This window comes from Amblyomma maculatum, chromosome 4 (assembly GCF_055883805.1).
Source record: "Amblyomma maculatum isolate TAMU_Amacu chromosome 4, ASM5588380v1, whole genome shotgun sequence".
Lineage (NCBI taxonomy): Eukaryota > Metazoa > Arthropoda > Arachnida > Ixodida > Ixodidae > Amblyomma > Amblyomma maculatum.
In genome coordinates this window covers 92,510,513-92,531,049 of record NC_139347.1, presented here as the reverse complement: position 1 = coordinate 92,531,049, position 20,537 = coordinate 92,510,513, and the positions used below count along the sequence as shown (strand labels likewise).

Here is a 20,537-nt window from a genome sequence, read left to right as displayed (position 1 = left end):
GTTCTGCAGCTAAGTGTCGACGCCCAGGAACCGCCAGCTTCAAAACAGGCTGATTGTGTAGAGAGGAACCTGGACTCTGCTGCTGGGGGAGGAGTGTGCATACCTTGAGGCGAGCGCATCTGGCGCCGTCTGGCTGGAGTTGGCTTCTTGCATCTTTCAGCCCCTCCCCCCCCCCCCCCTTCCCTTTTTTTATAACTTCGGCTTTTCTTTGTGCTGCCGTGCTTTTTGAAGGAATAAAATCGTACCCACGCGGCTCACAGCAGTTGGAGACAAATGTCCTCTGTGGGGATTTCTATCTCCAACTCAGACAATTAAAACGTTCGCGCGCTTTTCGAGCAAGCAGCTTTTCTTGAATTATCAATGCACGCTCGCTTGGTGTGTGCGTAAAAGACATCAATTATTCTTGGCTAAAATGTGTGCGACGAACTAACGTAGAAGCTCCAGCGAAATGAGCACACTGTTCCAGAATGTCATAAAGTGCACTTTTGTTCTGCTGAAGGCACGATTCCTGCTCCCAAAAGTCGGCCATATATAATTAACACTTGATCAAGAGGAGAGGTGCGAAGGTTCCCAAACATTCATCACCTAATTATGGGTCTGTTTTGATTCTACTCTATTTGTGAGCTTTGATGCACGTGGGGAAGAGTCGAAGCGACGAGTTATTTGTGCGGTAAGATTGCAGGTGCATGTGATTCTCCGTGAATCATTACAAAATAAATGAGGCAATAAGTTTTTTTCGGTGTCCCGCATAAATAATGGCCAAGCCTTTAGAGAAATGTTCGATATTCGCTCTCACTTACATTGTGCCCTGCAAGCGGGCGTTGTTGTGTATGGCACCTGCATCGTGTGATTGAAAATATGGTTTGGTTTGGACTATGGGGTTTAACGTCCGAAGGTGGATCTATGATAGATACTGTAGCGGAGGGCTCCGGTTGGTGGCGCCTTGCTTTTCGCCTCCATCGAAAAGCGGCCGCAGAGGCCGGGATTCGATCCCGCGTCCTTGGGAACAGTAGTCGAGAGCCGTAACCACTGCGCTACCCCGGTGGGGTCCACTTGGGGTTCTATGACTCGTGTTAACATCACGCAGTACAGGGGTACCTTGCGTGTCGCGTCTATAGAAACGTTACTGCCGTGGCAGGAGTTGAACCCTCGTCGTCGCAGTCAGCCGTCCAGTGCCCTAACCACAGGGCCATCAGCAGTCAGATTATAAATGTGCAATAGTAAACTTACAACATAACTTGCAAACAATAGCTAATCGTTTTTTTTTTTTCGTGTTATGTACCTAAACCTCCAACTACGGGTTGTATTTTGCCGACAGGGAGGTAGTGGCGTTTTCGAAAGGAATCGTGTTCTGTTAGTAGTGCGGTGTGCTGTGTTGTGTTGGTTTTTATGGCGCATAAGCAACTAAGGCTATCATGCGCCAAGAGCAAGGTTGATATATGTGTTGGTTGCAAAAGAGGAAATGAAGACATTAAATATCGATAGTTTGTTTAAAATGTTTTCTTCTTGTAGAAAACTCTAACCAGATGCTAGGTCTACAAGTGCTCTTTCTCCTAAAAGTAAGGTGGGATGGAATGGGATCGTATGATTGTAAAATATAGTATAATGTTTTCTCCATAGTGCCTCAAGTTTTGAGCATGTAATTAGAATGTGGTTTACAGTGAGTATCTCACCGCATTCTTCTCAGGTCGGTTTGTTATGTTACTTCAGTAGAATGTTATGTGCAAGATGCCTATGTCCAACGACATACTATCACTTTCATAAAACGTTGTTGATACATGCTCGATTTTCATTCTCCTAGTACGGGCTTTATGAGGCGCAACTTATTATTTTCTTGGTTGTTCCATATAGACTGCCATTTACCGTTCTTTTTATGTTTTATTAATTTTATGCAATCTCTATGTCGCATGTTTACTTTCTGAATTGATTTGTTGTGGGCAAGTGCAGCACATTTGTCTGCTCTTTCATTGCCGTCAATGCCTACGTGACTTGAGACCCAACAGAACACTATATGTTATGCCCTTGTGTCGTGATCATTTTTACATTATGTATTATGTCACCAAGTAGAGGCATGGCAGCATTTCTGTGATTTAAAGCCATCAGTACACTCAACGAATCCGTGTAGATGACACTGTTCCCAATTCCTTCATTCACTATTTTTTTCTACAGCTGTCAGGATAGCATAGGATTCATCTGTAAAATTGATGCGCACTAAAGAAGCCTAATTAATTGTCCCCAGTTCTCTTCCGCTACGGCACAGCCAACATAAGTAGAAGTTTTTGATCCATCTGTATAAAACTCTGTATAATTACTGTACTTTTGTTTCATTGTGCGAAATTGTTGTATTATATGCTTTTTTGGAGTTTGACTTTTGTTGAAGTGTGTTAGAGTGAGATCACAGACTGTTGGAAGTTTGTACCATGGGGGCAGGGGCTGTTTTTTGGGGCAGTATTGGGCAAGGTGTCCAGAATTTCTAGCTCATAGCAAGTGGCTTCAAAACGTATTATAGTGACCTCGCTGCTTGTGGTTTATTAGTGAAAATTAGTCGTAAGTGGCATGTTGTGACTATTGAGAAGCAGAGGTGTTTTTTCTGTGACCTTATTCTAAGGACATAAGCACACGTGAGTGAGGCCCTTCTATTTTTCAGCGGAGGCTAATTTGTCTCCAGATACAGACCGTCAACAGGGGATGTTCTGTAAGCGCCACAAGAAAGGCACAAACCTAAAACATTTTCCAGGTCCAATTCCTTAGATATGATGCTCTAGCTGACCCGTAAACTATGGACTCGTAGTCCAAGCTGGACCGCACAAATGATCGATATATATGCAGAAGACACGCCCTATCAGACCCCCAGTATTTCCGAGAGAGAACTTCCAGTATGTTTAGAAATTTCATGGTTTTCCTTTTTAGAATGTTTATGTGAGGCAGAAATGTTACTTTTCGGTCGAACGTTATGCCAAAAAATTTATGTCCACTCTTTACTGGCAACTCAATCCCATTTAGGTGCAGCTTGGGATCGATCTGTATACCTCGTTTCAGCGAGAACATTACTGCCACTGTCTTCTGCGGGGAAAATTTGAACACATTTTTATCAGCCCATGAGGCTAGTTTATTTAGTGTTAATTGCACTTGTCTTTCACAAATCGATATGTTTGAGGATTTGCAGGCTATTTGAAGGTCGTCGACATACAGCGAGAACATAATGAACTTTGGGATTACCTTGCTAATAGAATTCATTTTTCAATAAACAGTGTTGTGCTTAAAATGCACCCCTGAGGCATACCCTTTTCTCTTGAATATATAGTTCCTTGACAAGGTGGTACCGAGACGCACCCGAAATGAGCGACCCGATAGAAACTCCTTCAGAACATTAAGCATCCGGCCCCGGATGCCTAAGTTTGGTATATCGCGTAGGATCCCGAACCTCCAAGTCGTATCGTATGCCTTTTCCATGTCAAAGAAAACGGCCAGGCAGGCTGATGATATAATATTCACTATAACTTCATTCCGCTGCACGCGGTCTTAGTGACCCGAGTCACGTTTTATTTATGCTTGTTTTCAACATTAATAATTTCATGATTAAACTTGTAATATATCCCTTCACAAAGGCTTTTAATTGAAATCGTATGTACAAGGGGTCGATTAATTACTTTCAATTTTCGGTGTTTCCGAACCAAAAATAAAAAAAAAGGCCGGTCGTTTTCCGGGTAGTTAGTCATGCTTACCAGAGTTGATTCCTGGCTTAATGACGTTGCCCGTTGGCTCCTCAATCCAGGAAGTAACGGTGACGTAATCGGTGACATATCCTGGCACCTGGCACCTCATCACCGCTGTGTTGCCGGAGATGACGAACTCGTCGTAGACCTCGGCTGCGTACTTCTGTCGCACCACTGCGAAATAAAGAACAAAGAAGAGTACAAGTTAGGCTTAATCTTGGACATCACAAGGGGCCCAAAATGAATTAAAGAGCAATGATTACGATCATCTAAAGACATCAGTCGTGAAAGAGGCGATACTTGTGGAAAACCCCGGAATGGCTGAAGGAGCCTGTTTTTCAAGTGCGAAAAAGCCTTCACACGTGACAGTTGGCACTTGGTTGCCAGGAATTGCCTTCTTGCAATGAGGTTAAAGCATACATGTACGCAAAGAAGGGCGCCAACGTACTGCTGATTCGGAACAGGAGACCTTTCAAGTCGCAATAATCGGCGTTTGGGAATGAGAGCGTTACAATTAATTCTCGGTCATCACTTCGCAGAAACGTTGCACCGATGTTTCTGCGATAATTATATACAGCATTGCATCAGCGCTGCCCGTTCTGCCTCCTCTTTTCGAGAGTTGTAAACTACGGTAGACATGAATAAATATTCGAAAGCAAACATAAAAAATCAAGAATTCTCCAAGCTGAACAACAAATCAAGAATCGAGCGGCGATTTAAATGGGTACTCGAAGGCCGGTACATACGACGAACGAAATCACTGATTTCGTCAATTGACGGAGCACCACGTCACCCGACGTCGCTGACTCCGCGGACGAAGCGCCGGACGGACAGAGCAGACGCCACCACGGGCGGAAACCGCCGACGGCCGGTGCCGTACCCCTCTACCGCTGCCGAAGCAACCGGCTAGCGGTGGATTTTTTATATCTAACCATGTTAAATTATTGTTTAGGGTGCCTGATGACCAGAGGATGCAAAAGCGCCCCCATTCTGTAAGCAAAACAAACGAAAATACCATGTTGCCTTTCTTGGTTGCAGGTCACAGGTCAAACGGTCAGTGTAAAGGTCAAAGGGTCATGTCCACCAGGGTGGACAATGCTCAGTATGTTAGCTCATAATTGGACAGGTATATACTCCACACTATGCTTTGGTTTAACTCTAAGACACGCTGTTGCTGTACTAGATTTACAAGGTCAATTCAAGTTCAGGCTCCCCCCCCCCCTCCCCCCGGCTTTTTCAGCTTTGATGTTTGAAGTAGAGGTTTAGCTCTAAATACTCCCTAGTGGGTCATCATGGGACTCTCAACACACTCTATTTGTTTCCCTCGCCTGTCCGTGTTTTTTAAAATGTTCGCAATAATGTTTGGTTAGGGCACCTGATATATAAGTGGCAATTGGCTAACTTCCGATAAACCTTGCTGTATCCTCCAATAGAATAGTATCCCAAACCGGAACATTGCATATTTTGAACGTTATTTAAAAGACCTAAAAGCACCGCAAAGAAATCTCTCTTGGGAACTTTACCGATTGCTCAGACATCCTTACGCGTTCGAACAGGCATTAAAAAAGAAAGCTTTGGAGACACTTGCATATACCTCATGAGCACGACATGATGACGTTAAAGGGCTTCTGCGGTCTTTTGAGTTTCCCTTGGCTTACTCTCTAGCAGAAATGTACAAGCTTATCGCCATCATTTAGTGTTTTTTTAACCCAATTGAACGAGCGTACGTCGGCAGGATCAGAGCAGCATGTCTGATTCACGCCCTAAAGGTCTTACGTTGGTTCCCCCACTTTAGCACTCATTTTAAGGCGCGAACCTTTCTCAGTATGAGAAGCTGCCCACCGCGAGCGGTGCAGCTGTCGGGCATCTGCTCGCATCCACCGCTCCCTTGAGGAGACGAGGTCGACGGGCGCTATCAGCATGCGGAGAAAGAGCGCGCCGCTCACGTCGCATCGCGTTGCACGGTCAGCCAAGGCGCCGTGGCGGCGTCATTCCTATCAATCTAGCAGAATTCCGTCGCACGGAAAAACTTCACCCCACAGTCGTTATCTATGTCGTTCGACTCTTTAGTGTGCCTCAATGAATATGTAGAATAAAAAGTTTTCCCGATTATCTTATCAAAATTGCATTGCAACCGTTCACCGTAAGATGTTCTAGTTGGTATCATACGATTTATGATTGCAGTCAAGTTACTTACTGAAGCGCTGTGCGGGCCGCTTCGTTCGCCTCTTCGTTAGACAGAATTCCCATTAGAGGTGGTATCCAACGAAGTGTTATGCCGTAATCTACGGCAATAGTCATGCGATGCCTATGTAGCTCGTGTCCAGAGAGGATAAAGCAAAATGGATTCGAACTGAAGTCATATGTATACCTTCAATAGTATGCCTTCCCCGACCTTCGCTTTGAAATTGTGATGCAACCGTTCGTAGCACAGCGTTCGGAGCGTTTTACACGATTAATTGATGCATACAGCATACGTCTGCTAGTTGAGTTGGAAGCTATAGCTCGCGGGAGGAATTCAAACGGGCGAAATATGTACTAGTATACGTCCAAAGTATGCTTTCAGCGATTACGGCTCCCAGACCATGTCTGAAGCATGGCAGTCTGTGTCGACTGCGTAAACGCACCCAGCGAATAAACTTTAGAACATGTTGACAACCTCACTTGAAAACGCTTCATCCGCGGGATCACGATTTGTATTTACCAACTTCGACAACAAATGACTGGTTTTTGCGCCAAACGAGACGCTGTCGCATAAAAAAAAAAATAAAAAAAAATGCGCATGCATACCATCCGCAGGCCGAGTTTCTGATCTGTTCGTGACCGGTGGTGGAGACTCGCGCGTGTTTTGTGTCCACGGCGTGTTCACCTTAAAAAGCCTTCTTGCGTGTCCTGCAACATTGGAGCAAATGTGGCCGGCGCATCCTTCTCGCAATGCTACATATTAAATACGCATTCAATTGTTCAGTATGTGAAACTTGAAATTTCTCCAACCACTTAGTTTCACTTAGTTATCAACCCAACCAGACAGGTAAATCTGTCGAAATGATTCGCTTTCAATTGTTCAGTCTGTGTGTCCTCTTTAGGCCTTCCATGCACGTCATATTTTATAAACACGATCGAGTTGGCTCAAAACGGCAGCTGTCGCAAGACAAATAGAGAGATCACAGTTCTAGAATGAAAGAGCAGAACAAGACTAGAACAAAACAGTCTTCCAGTTCTGTGACAGTACAGTTAAAACAGATTGCCCAACCGAGCTTTGTCGCGAGCTGCAACGAAAATAATCAGACCGCGAGGGCAACAGTAGCATGTTACGACATGGAGTTTGGCAAAGTTTAGTTGAGGGTGATGAGCAGCGGAGAGCCGGTATTTCAAACCTCCGACGTGCAGGCCCGTTTCACACGAAAATATATTCGCCACAGTTGTAGAGGTCGCAGTGCGAGTTCCGATCAGTGATTTCACATGCAAAGCATGCGAGGCGAATTCGGTTGGAGCGACACGCAGAGTTGTTTATTTGGAGTTTGCGTATATAGCGATCCATTACTGAACGCTGCAGCAACGAATACGGAAAGCATTGAGTTTGTTAAAAGCGAATATACTTTGAGATGCAAATCAATATATGATATGTTTTGACTAGTATATAAGCACGTTTCCTTCCGTCGCGGCAAGTCCTCCCATGTGTCACAAGAAGACACGGAACTCCCCATTGGTGAGTAGCACAGCCAGCACAGCGACGCAGTGGCTGCATTCCAGTCGCAAGAAAACCAGTCTGCGGCTAGACTGGCGCTTCCTCTTGTTGCCGACTGACGAAAACCACAGCGTGCGAAAGGGGCCTCAGCCACTATAACGCTTGCTACCAGCGCTTGCATACATAAGCAGGCCAGAAATGAAGACATTTTGCTGTTCTTAACCCAAGCGCGCGCACACACGTATGATGGAAGACTGAGATTCAAAACTATTGATCGGTTGCCCGGGCTTCGTCACTATATTCTGGATGACTGCAGCCTTAATCGGAGCCCAGAGACGAATGCGGTACAATTAGAAACAGAAGCTCTTACAAAACGAGAGAAGGCGCGGTTGCATTCTTCCCGCGGAAGTCGGGCAATGAACAGCCACCCGTATTCGGCACGTTCCCGAAACGTCTTTCTCCTTGCACAAATCGCGCGTAGCGCGGGAAGGATAGAATAACGAGACGTATCCCAGGAACCTATAAACCAAAAGTTTGGCGTGTGCCGAGGGAAACGAGATTCGGTTGAGCGCTCAATGCATTGTTGTCTTCATTTTTGTTTTTTTCGTTCTTCCTTTCAGCAAAGCGCGCATCCTTCCCTCGTATACCTCTTCCCAAGGGTCCCGGCATAAGCAGTGTGTAACGCGCGCATGCATCCGCAAATTCACGCGAGCGTGCATCGGTGATACTTCGTCCCCCTCCCCTTCTTTGTCTTGTACGCGCGCACAAACTAAGAAAACCGGCAGGAATCTTTGGATGGCACGGTGGTGGTGCTTATGCGTGTGATAGCTCGAGGCCCTTCAGGATCGATTGGCGTTCTCATTTGTTTACAGAACAGCGAGAGCGTGCTCGTGCGGAAAGCATCCAGCAAGAGACGAGAAGGAACTATAAACAACGGGAGAAACAGAGGACCCTGGCTATAAAGCATCGCAACATGCAGCTGGAATGTTAAAAGAAGCAGCGGATCCCTATATGGAGGATGTAGGAAGGGAAAAAGGGTGTTCGGAAGAGCCGTTTACCCGCCGATGCTTGTCATTGCAGTGGTCTCTGTTTATTGCGCTCCTAGTCCGCTGCCCCGAAAGAAAATGCCAGAAAAAAAAAAATCTGAAAGACGAAATGATCGAGGGATATGATGGTAACGAGTAAAAGAGTGTAGAAAGTGTCAATAGTTGAAAAAAAAAAAAGTGTTTAAAGCAAGAGCTGTGGCAAAAGAGTCGCCCGCACTGTAGGGTAGACAAACGCTTGCTCGGCTCGCGAAGAAAACGTATGCAGAGCAGCAATAGTCTTCGGCAACTTTAAGCCGCCACGCTGGCGGTCTTCGGAGCCGAGCGCTACACCGCCCTGCTCACGTATGCGCATAAAAATTCTGCACTCGCCACATCTTTGCGCCACACTCCATCCTCCATTCGTCTCCAACCTCCGCCCTTCCCTCTCACCACTCCGTCCCGCAGCAAAACAAACACGGACGTATGGTGTGCTTCCGACGCCGCTATGGGAAAGAGTGCAAAACTAAAGTTTGGTTTGGACGCGTGCGGGTTTAAAACCCAGCCGGGTGTAGCAGACTGATGCGTATGTGTGCGTGTATTTATGTATATATATGAACAAGACGGGTGGCATTCGTTTGCCTGGTTCTGCATGCGAGCGTTTTCATTTTATTTGCCACTGTAAACCAGCCCGGCTGCGCAAAAATCAAAGCCGGCTCGAGCGCCGCGACCTCCTCCTCCTCCGCGAATTTTTCTCTTCCTCCTCCTCGCGAGGAATATTTCACGCCGCGTTTCAGTTCGATTGCCTCCGACTGCACTTCATAACAGACCAGCGGTCCGTGAGTTACGGGAGCATAATATACCGGACTCGTATATACACAAAAGCAGATGGGGTTGTGGAGGCTGGACGGAGGGGACTCCCGTTTCTCTGGTAGACCCCCTCGGGCTGAACATTCTAAAGCGGAGGCCGTTCGACGGCAGCTGGCGAGTCGGTATAGCGCAGCGCCGACGCATTTCGCAAGCCCCGCCGAGAAAGAACAGACCGCCCCGAGAAGCTCGGCGTTGCTGTGTGTGTATCGGACGGAATGCAATCTTTCGAGCACGACTGGACGCGATTCCTAACTTCTGGCATTCTAATATGCGTGTGTGTTCCCTATGCGCCCTCTCTGGCCTTGTGCGGAGGTCGGTATTTATGGAAGCCCTGTGTCTCTGCCGGCGTTAGGATTTAAAATGGCGGGAACAGCTCTATTTACGGGCGTGCCCCCTAAACCGTTGGAGCGTTCCCCTCTCCCTCTGCTTCATTTATTTGTTTGTATTATATAAATATGATCGAGACTGCGGCACAGAGTTCGCTGTAAAGTTTCCAAGCAAGCGAAGATGAGTAAATTGATTTTCGGCTCTTGCAATCGGAGAGATGTACAGATGCACATTTCAAAACGTAACGAATGTCTTTGGCTACACATCGCCAATACAATATCAGGCAAGTGCTTAGGCAACATATCCACAGCTTGGAAATATTAATTCTGTCTTTAGCAAATGTCAGTTAGATCGAAATCCATCCTACACATCTAACATGTGGTAACCGCTGAGAAAAGCATTGGTTGCCCCCCGCATAAAGAGATAAAAGCCTGAAAGAATTGTTTCAATAGTTGCGAAGCACCTCTAGTTCCTTTCTCCTTTTTTTTTTCTTTTCAGCCAGACATCCTACTTAAACGGAGCATGTCTTTCGTTCGCACCGCTTCTCTTTTGACACCTACGGTCTTTTGTCATCGTCTGTGATCACCTAAACGCCCTTCAGCTCAGCAGCGACCCAAAAGTTTGTGAAATGTAGGGCCCCAACGAGAGGTAAAAACAAATACAAGAAGACTGTGTGATCAGTACATGAGTAGCTGGCTGTCGCTTATCAAAGAAGGTTGTCTTCTTTTTTCATGCGGGGCTTCTGCGAACAAATACGCCTGCACACCGCCAGAGGACGCCTTCGGAAGCGTGTGCCTTCTCAGCGCAACGGGGTTCCTTCCTGTTCCCCAGACAGGAACCCCAGCGTCGCGCGATACATTCATGAAAATAAAGGCACAACACCGAAAACTTCGGCGAGCATCTCGGCAGAAACAACGGGGCATAAGCACGGACCTAGCGTCACAGAGCAGAGAAAGAAACAAGCAAACAAGCATGGCGTAGCAGGCCAGGCGTAGCAGCATCAGCGGCGGGGGAGGAAGCCGAGCTCCTCGCCGCCCCGCGTCGTCCGATCGAGTCGCTCGCATGAGAAAGTTGCCGGGTCCCGGTATCAGTTTCTGTCAAGCGTTGTCCGAAGCAAAGCCGAGGATTGGCCTTGCCTGCTTTTCCGCTTTGTTCGGCGCGCGCTGCCGCCAGCGTCGGAGTGTGTCCTAAGAGGCGACGCCGTCCGGGGAGCAGCGGCTAGAGGCGGGTGCTGCTCAAGCGTGGCTATCGGGAACCGCGCGGTTACCGATTCCTCCCCTTCTCCCACTTTTTCCCCGCTATCCTTCCCCGCAAACCCAAGCTACGCAAGCGACGCTCACGTACTAACACACGCACGCACAAGCATGCACACGCGTACAGGCACAAAAATGCCCCAACGGCAGCTCGCTCCGTCCGGCCAAGCGTCCCGAAAAGAGACAGCGCAGCGACCGGCTGCGTTCCCTAGCTCGCTCCCGATTGGGGAAAGAGAAGGAGGGGAAAGAAGGGTCTGCACACTGGATACCGGGAGAAACTAGGCGCTGCGGGACCTCCGTGCGTGCGTGCTTCTTCTCCATCTCTATTGCCCGTCTTATTTTTCTTCTTTTTCATCGGTATTCCATACCACTCCTGCTCCGCATCCCCTCCCTTTCCTTACGCTATCAGCCGATTGCTCAGTGGAGCCTTTTGCTCCCCATCTTTTGATTCTCGGTCCTCCGCTTCCCTATTCTTCTCCGATACCGCGCATCGCTCGGCAGTGTCTCAACTGCATTCTTTATGCTACGCTGGTTACACGCTGAAAACTTGTTCGGTGAGGTTTTCCCAGCTTAAGTACGAAAGGAATAAGAAGGCATGGAGGAGGGAGGCCAGGGGACAGTCGTAGCTTCGGTGACTCTGATCCCTGGCCTGAGATTGGTGCAGGCTGTCGTGTTTTCACCGCACCAAATGACCGAGTGAAAAGTAAGTAAAATGAAAGCCTGAAGGTTTAGCGCATTTGCAACAGACTTGCTAAATGCGCTTGACAAAATGAAAAACAAAAAAGGACGTCATGGTGGAGACATCGGGTTCAAGCCAACCGTTATGAGGCGCTCTCTAGACGTTCCTTCTTCCTTCCTTCGCTCAAACAAGCAATTGCGCTCGACATAAGGAAGCCTAGCTTCAGTCAACGGAGGAAGCCACCAGACATCTTTTTACTTTTGTAATGGTCACATCTGTGTTATTTAATTAAAGGCGCATTGTTATACCAGTCATCAACACACGCAAGCACACAAGAGCTAATGTGGTTCATTTATTAGCATTGAATGGCGCTCTAATTGATTGAGGCAAATAAACAGAGCTTCATGACGCCATTTTGTCACATAGTCTTATGTATTAAGCAGTCTATACGGCGAAAGTTTTAGTGTGTTCTTGAATATTCTTAAATCGCGCTTGACGCAGATTGCACATTGTGCAGATACACGCGGCAATAAGCTTAATGAAAGCAACTTACTTGAATGAATGCAGAGTAAGTTATTTATTTAAATCAACTTGTATGCATGAAGTCGAAAGAAGGGCTTATAGTTTTATAAGTATAGAACCAACCTGCATGAGCGACCCCATGGCTCAAAGCTATTTTGTGACCACCAGATAGTCATTCACACTACAAGGCACACTAAATATGCTGGCGTGTATCGTAGTAAGGTTCGTAATTTCTCAAAGATTTAGGCAGAGTGCCCATTTAATACAGTTGATATTTCGGGCTTTGACAGCATGAAGACTACAGGCTGGTGCACCTCGGACGCAGGCAACAGCGTCGGAGCTTTGAGTTTATGTCAGCTCTTAAGCAATTTCAGTCATCGCTGACAAAGCAAAGGCCTTTTTCTGCTATCTATCGGTGAAGTAGGAAGCCCGTGTCCAACACGTTGGCTGGTTGGTTAATTGATTAGGCACGGGTATCCGTGCTGCTGATTTAGAACAGCTGTCATCGAACTATAATAACGGCAACAGGTTGGACGCGAATTAGCAGCTTTGCGTGTTTTCTCTTCTGCCATGCTTGGAGTATTACGCACGCAGCGTCGTTGCAAAGAACGAACCGTTATCCCGGTTCTACGCATTTCGAATCTACTTTTGCCCCCTTCTCTCACGACTATGCTCTTTTGGAATGAGCAAGGGATTACCCTTGTTAGGCCTGTTTTCTCTGTGTATATTTTTTTAAGGAAAGGTACACCAACGACAGGTCACAAAACTACTATATGAATATTCCAAGCGCTTTATTCTGTTGGAAGAGTGTGGCATCTCTAAATGAACGCCCGTCGAATTGCAGATTTTTACCCTGCGCAAGGTACCGCGCAGCATGTTCTGATCATTACGTGAACCACAAGTTAACTAGGAAACCGAAATTTCAGCTTCAATCGAAATAACGGTCACGATAGTGGCACTTTTTCGGGCAGTGACTGATTGCTAATCCTTGTCTAGGTCCTCCCATTGGACGAAATTCATTGCAGTTTTGTCATTGCAATCCACCGGACAGCAGTCAGCTTAAACAAAGCCGCTGTACGCATCCTCTTTCTTTATCAGGCAGAGCAGTAACAGGCCACTGCGGCGAAACAGTTTGATTTCTGTTGGAATCTCAAGCTAGCGTTGAAGAGCACATACCCGCCTTCTTAAGGTGCAGGAGAGGAAGGAGGACAGGATGATGAAACAACTTTATTGCCTAGGATATGGTCGATTAGGACCGGTGGGCTTGGAAGGAGAGTGTCCGTGGCAGGCGTGTGGGATAGACGGCAGAGAAGCATGTACGTACTTGCCACATTCTTAGCGTTTCTTTTTTTATTTCTTTTGGAAGTGAGCGGCCTTACGTTGCCGTGAGGCACCCTCTCAGACGAACGAATCTTCACAGCTAGATTTATCGACCGGACGTGTATTTAAAAAATGAAGCAACAAAAAACGGCTCGACGTTCTGCCCCCCCCCCCCCTCCCCCCCCCCCCTTTTCCCACATCGCTTTTTCCCTACACGAACCCGTACATTTAGCTTGGCTTACATTTTTTCTTCCTCGGTTTCTGCCCTGGTTTTGTCCTTTCTCCCTTCGAACTCAAGATAAAATTGTCCACGACGTTCCGGTCTTGCAAGCATGTCTCTTTTCCCGCGTGAAAGACGAAAAGAATAGAAAAAAGTGACGAGGCGATTGTGCGTCCACGCATCCATCCGTCCGTCTGTCTTTCAACTTTTCGCTGCGCAACCCCGTCGGGCTCTTATCGAAATTTGACCGACCGTTGACATGCCTATGAGAGGCAGTGCCTATAAAACAGAGGCGCTATCCTTGTTCTCAAGATCCCACTAGCTACGCGACGTAAACCAAACCAAAATGACAAAACCGCTCATGTCTGAAAATTTTTAGTCCCGCTTCAGGCGCATTGTTTCGTTATCAGTTTTTCAGGAGTTTAAGAGAAAGATCCATGAACGCTTTTATATTGTAGCGGTATTTACGCGTAGCCGCATGACTCCTTTTTTTTCTTTCGTATCTTTTAATTGCCTGGAATAAGAATGAGATGGACGTTAGTTCCGTTCGATCGGGTTCTTTTGCCTGTTTGGTTCTGTCTCTGCGACACGGGTCGTGCGTTTCTTTCACAGGAGTCACCGTGGCGTGTTACGCTTGGCGGGGCGCGCCGCCGGGCGCCTGATGTATTCGAGATTGGCTCCCGCGGTGCCCGCGAGACTTCCGAGCCCTAACAGTGTGCGCCGTGACAGCACGTTTCCTGTGCGCGACCCGGATCAGGAAGTCGGCCTATGCCCGTCAGAAACACCGAGAAAAGCTGTTCCTGCTATATACGCAGTAGCTGCGCGCCCTATATGCTTTCCTGGTGCATGGCATTGATTTCACGGGGTTAAACTTTGTTGTTGTTGTTGTTGTTGTTGTTGTTGTTGTTGTTGTTGTTGTTGTTGTTGTTGTTGTTGTGTGTGTGTGTGTGTGTGTGTGTGTGTGTGTGTGTGTGTGTGTGTGTGTGTGTGTGTGTGTGTGTGTGTGTGTGTGTGTGTGTGTGTGTGTGTGTGTGTGTGTGTGTGTGTGTGTGTGTGTGTGTGTGTGTGTGTGTGTGTGTGTGTGTGTGTGTGTGTGTGTGTGTGTGTGTGTGTGTGTGTGTGTGTGTGTGTGTGTGTGTGTGTGTGTGTGTGTGTGTGTGTGTGTGTGTGTGTGTGTGTGTGTGTGTGTGTGTGTGTGTGTGTGTGTGTGTGTGTGTGTGTGTGTGTGTGTGTGTGTGTGTGTGTGTGTGTGTGTGTGTGTGTGTGTGTGTGTGTGTGTGTGTGTGTGTGTGTGTGTGTGTGTGTGTGTGTGTGTGTGTGTGTGTGTGTGTGTGTGTGTGTGTGTGTGTGTGTGTGTGTGTGTGTGTGTGTGTGTGTGTGTGTGTGTGTGTGTGTGTGTGTGTGTGTGTGTGTGTGTGTGTGTGTGTGTGTGTGTGTGTGTGTGTGTGTGTGTGTGTGTGTGTGTGTGTGTGTGTGTGTGTGTGTGTGTGTGTGTGTGTGTGTGTGTGTGTGTGTGTGTGTGTGTGTGTGTGTGTGTGTGTGTGTGTGTGTGTGTGTGTGTGTGTGTGTGTGTGTGTGTGTGTGTGTGTGTGTGTGTGTGTGTGTGTGTGTGTGTGTGTGTGTGTGTGTGTGTGTGTGTGTGTGTGTGTGTGTGTGTGTGTGTGTGTGTGTGTGTGTGTGTGTGTGTGTGTGTGTGCGTGTGTGTGTGTGTGTGTGTGTGTGTGTGTGTGTGTGTGTGTGTGTGTGTGTGTGTGTGTGTGTGTGTGTGTGTGTGTGTGTGTGTGTGTGTGTGTGTGTGTGTGTGTGTGTGTGGAAGGGGGTGGGGTGCGTGCACGCTTGCCCTCTTTCCCTAGTTTTGTGCTCGATTGATACTGTTGACTCTTTTTTTTCTTGTTTTCCGATACCATAATTTTTTATTGCTTTCTTTTATGCAGTGTACAGAAAGCGACACATCGCGGTTGCCTTTTGGAGTGTCATGACTATGGCCTACGCGTTTCGCTCAGCACATGCTTGCAAAGGCTAGGTAGGATGCACTCGAATCAGTCGAGGCTGGAACTCACCCGACCTTCCTGTATCGGTGAGTGATGTATGAACGTTGTGGTCAATTACAACTTGAGACAAATGGACCGGAGAATCCATCGAGCCAGAACTCGGGGTCTCGAGAGTGCTAAATATACGCAGCAAACAGCCCTTCGGCTTGGTTACGATTCATCACTGATGTAGCACACGTAGAGCACGGATCGCCACTGTAATGTATTCCAGTCACGACACACAGCGTGGTGTAAATGTACTCTGGCTTTGTATACCGTCAACAAATGCATGAATAATGTATTATGGTGGTGGAATACATTAGAGGCACATTCGTATACTCACACTTCGGTTCATTGTTTCTTTACAAGTGCGCGTAAATGCGCAGAAAATGCTTTAGTAAATATTTTGTAGACTTCAGCAACAATACTGCCCATATTTATACGTCCGAGATGAGCGTGCAAAGTACCTTTCTCGTTTGGTATTGTTAGTCTCGAGCATGAACTTGCGTTTCTTGTTGGAAGGTTTCTCAGCATGCAAAACAAGCAGTCTTTGTGGTTCAGTCGAATAATTTGGATCTTAAGCTCCACTGCTCCCATTGGCAACATGACCTGGCTCCGCATATTTGACCTTGAACTCACACGCTGTGCAGCAAATGTCATCGTCTTCATCGTCGTGCGCAGGCACGGGAGCACTATGCTATCGCTGCAGCCAATCACGCCTCGTATACAACTTCAACTCTTGAGCTGCGCAGCAAACATCGTCGTCTTCACCAAGTTTCAACTGTAGTAGACTCTCGCAGTGCGCAGTCAACGTTCGTCGCCTCCAAGGAGTTCTATTGGCGGCGCTCGTTACTTTAACGTAGGTAAATACACCATACACATCCACCGTGTCGCTAGACAAAGATCGCAGCCATGCGATACAGGCTGCGTGCTGTGCGATGTCAGCGCACGTTAAAGATCCCCAGGTGGTCAGAATTACTCCGCAGCCCTCCACTACGGCTCCTCTTTCTTTCTTTCCACTTTAACTCCCACCTTCCTCCCTTCCCTTACGGCGCGGCTCAGGTGTCCTCAGAGACAAGTGTGACAGATACTGCGCCCTTCCCTTCCTGTTAACCAATTATTATTTATTATTATTATTACCATCCACCTTGCAGCACGTCCGGTAGCACGCAAGGGTACCTCGCTGCATGCAGGCTGTCGTTGGTTGGTTGGTTTGTGGGGTTTCACGTCCCAAAGCGACTCAGGCTTTAAGAGGCTCCGTAGTGGAGGACTCCGGAAATTTCGACCACCTGGGGTTCTGTCGTAACCGAGGGCAACGCTGTAGTTGTATGTATGACATAGCGTATAGCTAGGACGTGAGCATTAGTCTACGCGGTTAAAATAATAAAAAAATGATACAGGAAATGAGAACTAACTTCTAGGGGAACACAACGAAGAGGCGTCGTGTGCTGTGCGATGTCAGCGCACGTTAAAGATCCCCAGGTGGTCGAAATTACTCCGTAGCCCTCCACTACGGCTCCTCTTTCTCTCTTTCCACTTTCATTCCCATCTTCCTCCCTTCCCTTACGGCGCGGTTGCGGTGTCCACAGAAAAACAAGTGAGACAGTTACCGCGCCTTTCCGTTCCTATAAATAAATCAGTTTTTTAGAGGAACACACACACACACACACACACACACACACACACACACACACACACACACACACACACACACACACACACACACACACACACACACACACACACACACACACACACACACACACACACACACACGCACACGCACACGCACACGCACACGCACACGCACACGCACAAAGGTGGAGAATATGTTTGATGACACGGGATTTCGAAACGAGAGGTATGCTTCCGCGAGTGGTTCTAGGATGGCAAATAACTTGTTGAGATACACGCAGTTTCACTCCGACAGGAGCGGCAATTAGGTGAGCCAGATAGCTTCGAGCAACTTTTCGCCGCGGCGCATCAGCGTGGCCTACGCGTGGTGAAAGAAGCAGGGGCCGCGTGCAATCAACCATCTCAGTAATTCCCCTAGCACAGGTTCAGCACTGGCTGTGGCTGAGAGCTCGTGCATCCCGCACGCGGTGTTACGCAGTCTCTCTCTCTCTCCCACCCTAGCGGATGCAGGAAAAGAGGACGTGCTCCACCGCACAAGAATTCGGCTAGAAAAAAAATCTGGAACACGCTTGTGCCACGATGCGCAGTAATTGCCTAGCTAATTAAGGGGCCAGACTAATTAACGCCGGTTACCGAGAGCTTCTTTATTTCCGTCTACATCGTGGCAGTACGCTTCCCTGCGCTACCGAACGAATGCAACTCGCGTCGCTGGAGTGGAGCGCTCCGCTGCTCTTGCTTCCTTCTGACGGGAAAGCGTTCGATGCTTTTGTGATGCGCGGATTCGGCTTATTTACCATCCGGGTTATTTATTGGACAAATGAGAGACGCCTAGTTGAGCTAACGAAGATATGCATCGTTTCGGCGCACATTTTTTTTTTTTATCTCCTTCGCGCAGAATACTCACCATTGCGTATTGATGCAGTACGTCTGTATAAGTGGCATGCGACGAAGTTAGTGACACACTTTACTTTCAGCTTGGAGAAATGCTGCACACTGCGACCATATAGAGATAAACTGCATTAAAACGGACCACCGCATCACGACATTTTTTTCCAGGGTGATGGTGACAATCGCCAAAGCAATTATGTTAAGGGCACAAGTTGGCATTGCCGCCAGCTTAACAAAAAATACAGTTGGAACACAAAGAAGGTAGGCTTGTATACTGTTTACATCTGCGAAATTATTGCTATAAAAGCACCGCAGATAGTACATGACGAGCCGCGCAGATTGTGTGAATAAAACAACGATGCCATTGAAAGTTCTTTTACAGAGAGAAAAAGAGATGGGGGGGGGGGGGGGGGATTTATATGGGCACCAATGACCCTGGTCTTCAAACGTAAAAGTCAAATTTCTGGGCCACTGTTTTACCTGCGGAATCGTGTTGTTTCATTTGTTATTCCCGATAATCAGCATGAGATGGCATTTCTAACGGGCGGCTGGAAGCACGTGCATGCAGTGGCATATCCTTCCACTCTGGCCTAAAGCACAGTGCAAGCAGAGTAAAGTCGCGCTAATAATAATTCCTGAGCCTGCATCGCGTGCGCTTTAGCTACAGCACCTGGTAGCCACTACATTATACAATGTCAGAATGCTGTCCTGTTTTCATAGAGGCCTATCACACGGGAAAATCTGTGATTCTCGAAGAACGTTTTTCATGTCAGAGCACGCACCGCGTTGTCACCTTTCGGGTCACGTGGTACAACTCTAGCTCCCCTGAGCTAGAAATGAAAGCAGCGGCTGCAATCCAAATGGGCCTTCTCCCCTAACGAGAATGATAGCATCCGATGATACTTCACGTTATCCTATGCAGGATGCTCCGAGTTTGGCTATACTTGGGATCTCCCCGTGCTCTACCGATGCCTTCAAATAGTGAAATATAACACTATGAAGACACGGAATTCAACCCTTAGGGACGCGTTCCAGTTTCATCGGTTTACCTAGAGTCACTTTGGTGTCATGACCACATGGGCGCCGTTTCATGGGCTCCGTTTCACTTCCTATACGCGCGCTTCAAAGTGGCAGCAAGGTCACCCAGCAACAGTGATCAATGTCAGAAGATCAAATGCATGCGAAATGAAAAATTAATAATCGATCCTTATACAATGAAGCCCAGGACGCAATATGAAATTGATAGAGTGAGGCGTCCTTACACTGACGAGTCAATACATCTTCAGCGTTGTCTCCGTTTTCCCTTTTTAACCATCCGATGACAAGAGAATCACTAATTACCAAAACAACCCACCTTTTTCTGGTGCCCAAATGGGCATGCACACATCTTAACAGCATTGGCTGGAAACAGCAAAAAATGGTGCGTGCGGTGAGCTGCGAGGACCATCATCGACGCGGGCATTTCTTACGTCGTGATCTCCGTTAGTAGCCGCTCGCTGCTCTCGTGCTATAGGGTGCCTCGATGCCTTTGCCCCCACGTGGCGCTGGCCATCGAGGCACCCAATCGCGTTATGTTCACGATGACGTCACGATGACGTCACTCCAAAAGAAATGAGAAATTGATATCTATTTTGAAATGGGCATCATTATAGCAGAGGAACCTTTGTAAATAAACGTGTTTTTCTCAAAGGTATCGGGCGCATATATATGCTGGTAACCGTGGCAGTGCTATGATCTATGTGCGTTCGTTGGTGGGCTACTAAAAATTATTCTCTACGCTGAACGCTTCTCACAGGAACTCTTGTTGCAGGCACCGGACAGCAGCATACGCCGGGCTCTAAGTAAACGCCGAAAGGGTGTCAGCAATCCGCGTCTGGCCACTGCTTCGTGATCTGGCATTGCGCATTGCATAAAGAAACTGCCCTCCCTTAAGGGATGCACGCCGACGGCTCACTGAGTACAGATTTGTCTTTTGAACTTTATGCTAATTAGTGCGGGAAATGTGTCCTACTGCCGAGTGCCTGGCTGTAATTACAACCGAAAATGAACCTGAAAGTTTTTGGCTATTGCACTTGGTATTTAGGAAGAGCAAACAGACGTTTGTGCAAATGTTTTTGATTCTCTAAATAGAGCTCTTCGCTGCTACGGAGTGCGACTGGCTTCATCTGAACATTAGCAAACAGTAACGGATGACGTCTTATGGAGTTCTTTTAAAAGTCGTCTTCTGCAAAGTTTTTCAGTTCGTGTTCATGCTAAAAATTAAGGACCGCAAATATTTGAAGGGCAGAGTGCAGCGTACGTTCGTCTGTAAAAAAAAAATACCAATGTAAACAAAAGGCGACAAAGGAGTTCTTTGATGACTGCCGC

At 47.4% G+C, this 20,537-nt stretch overlaps 1 protein-coding gene across 1 annotated transcript in view; it reads right to left on the bottom strand.

Moving 5' to 3' along the window:
- The window catches only part of LOC146191671 (cell adhesion molecule Dscam1-like), a 303,280-nt gene that overhangs the window by 214,584 nt on the left and 68,159 nt on the right, over positions 1-20,537 (bottom strand). The window contains exon 2 of the mRNA XM_084600362.1: positions 3,726-3,890. Coding sequence (XP_084456488.1) covers positions 3,726-3,890 — 165 coding nt within the window. The remainder of the gene's footprint in view (positions 1-3,725; positions 3,891-20,537) is intronic.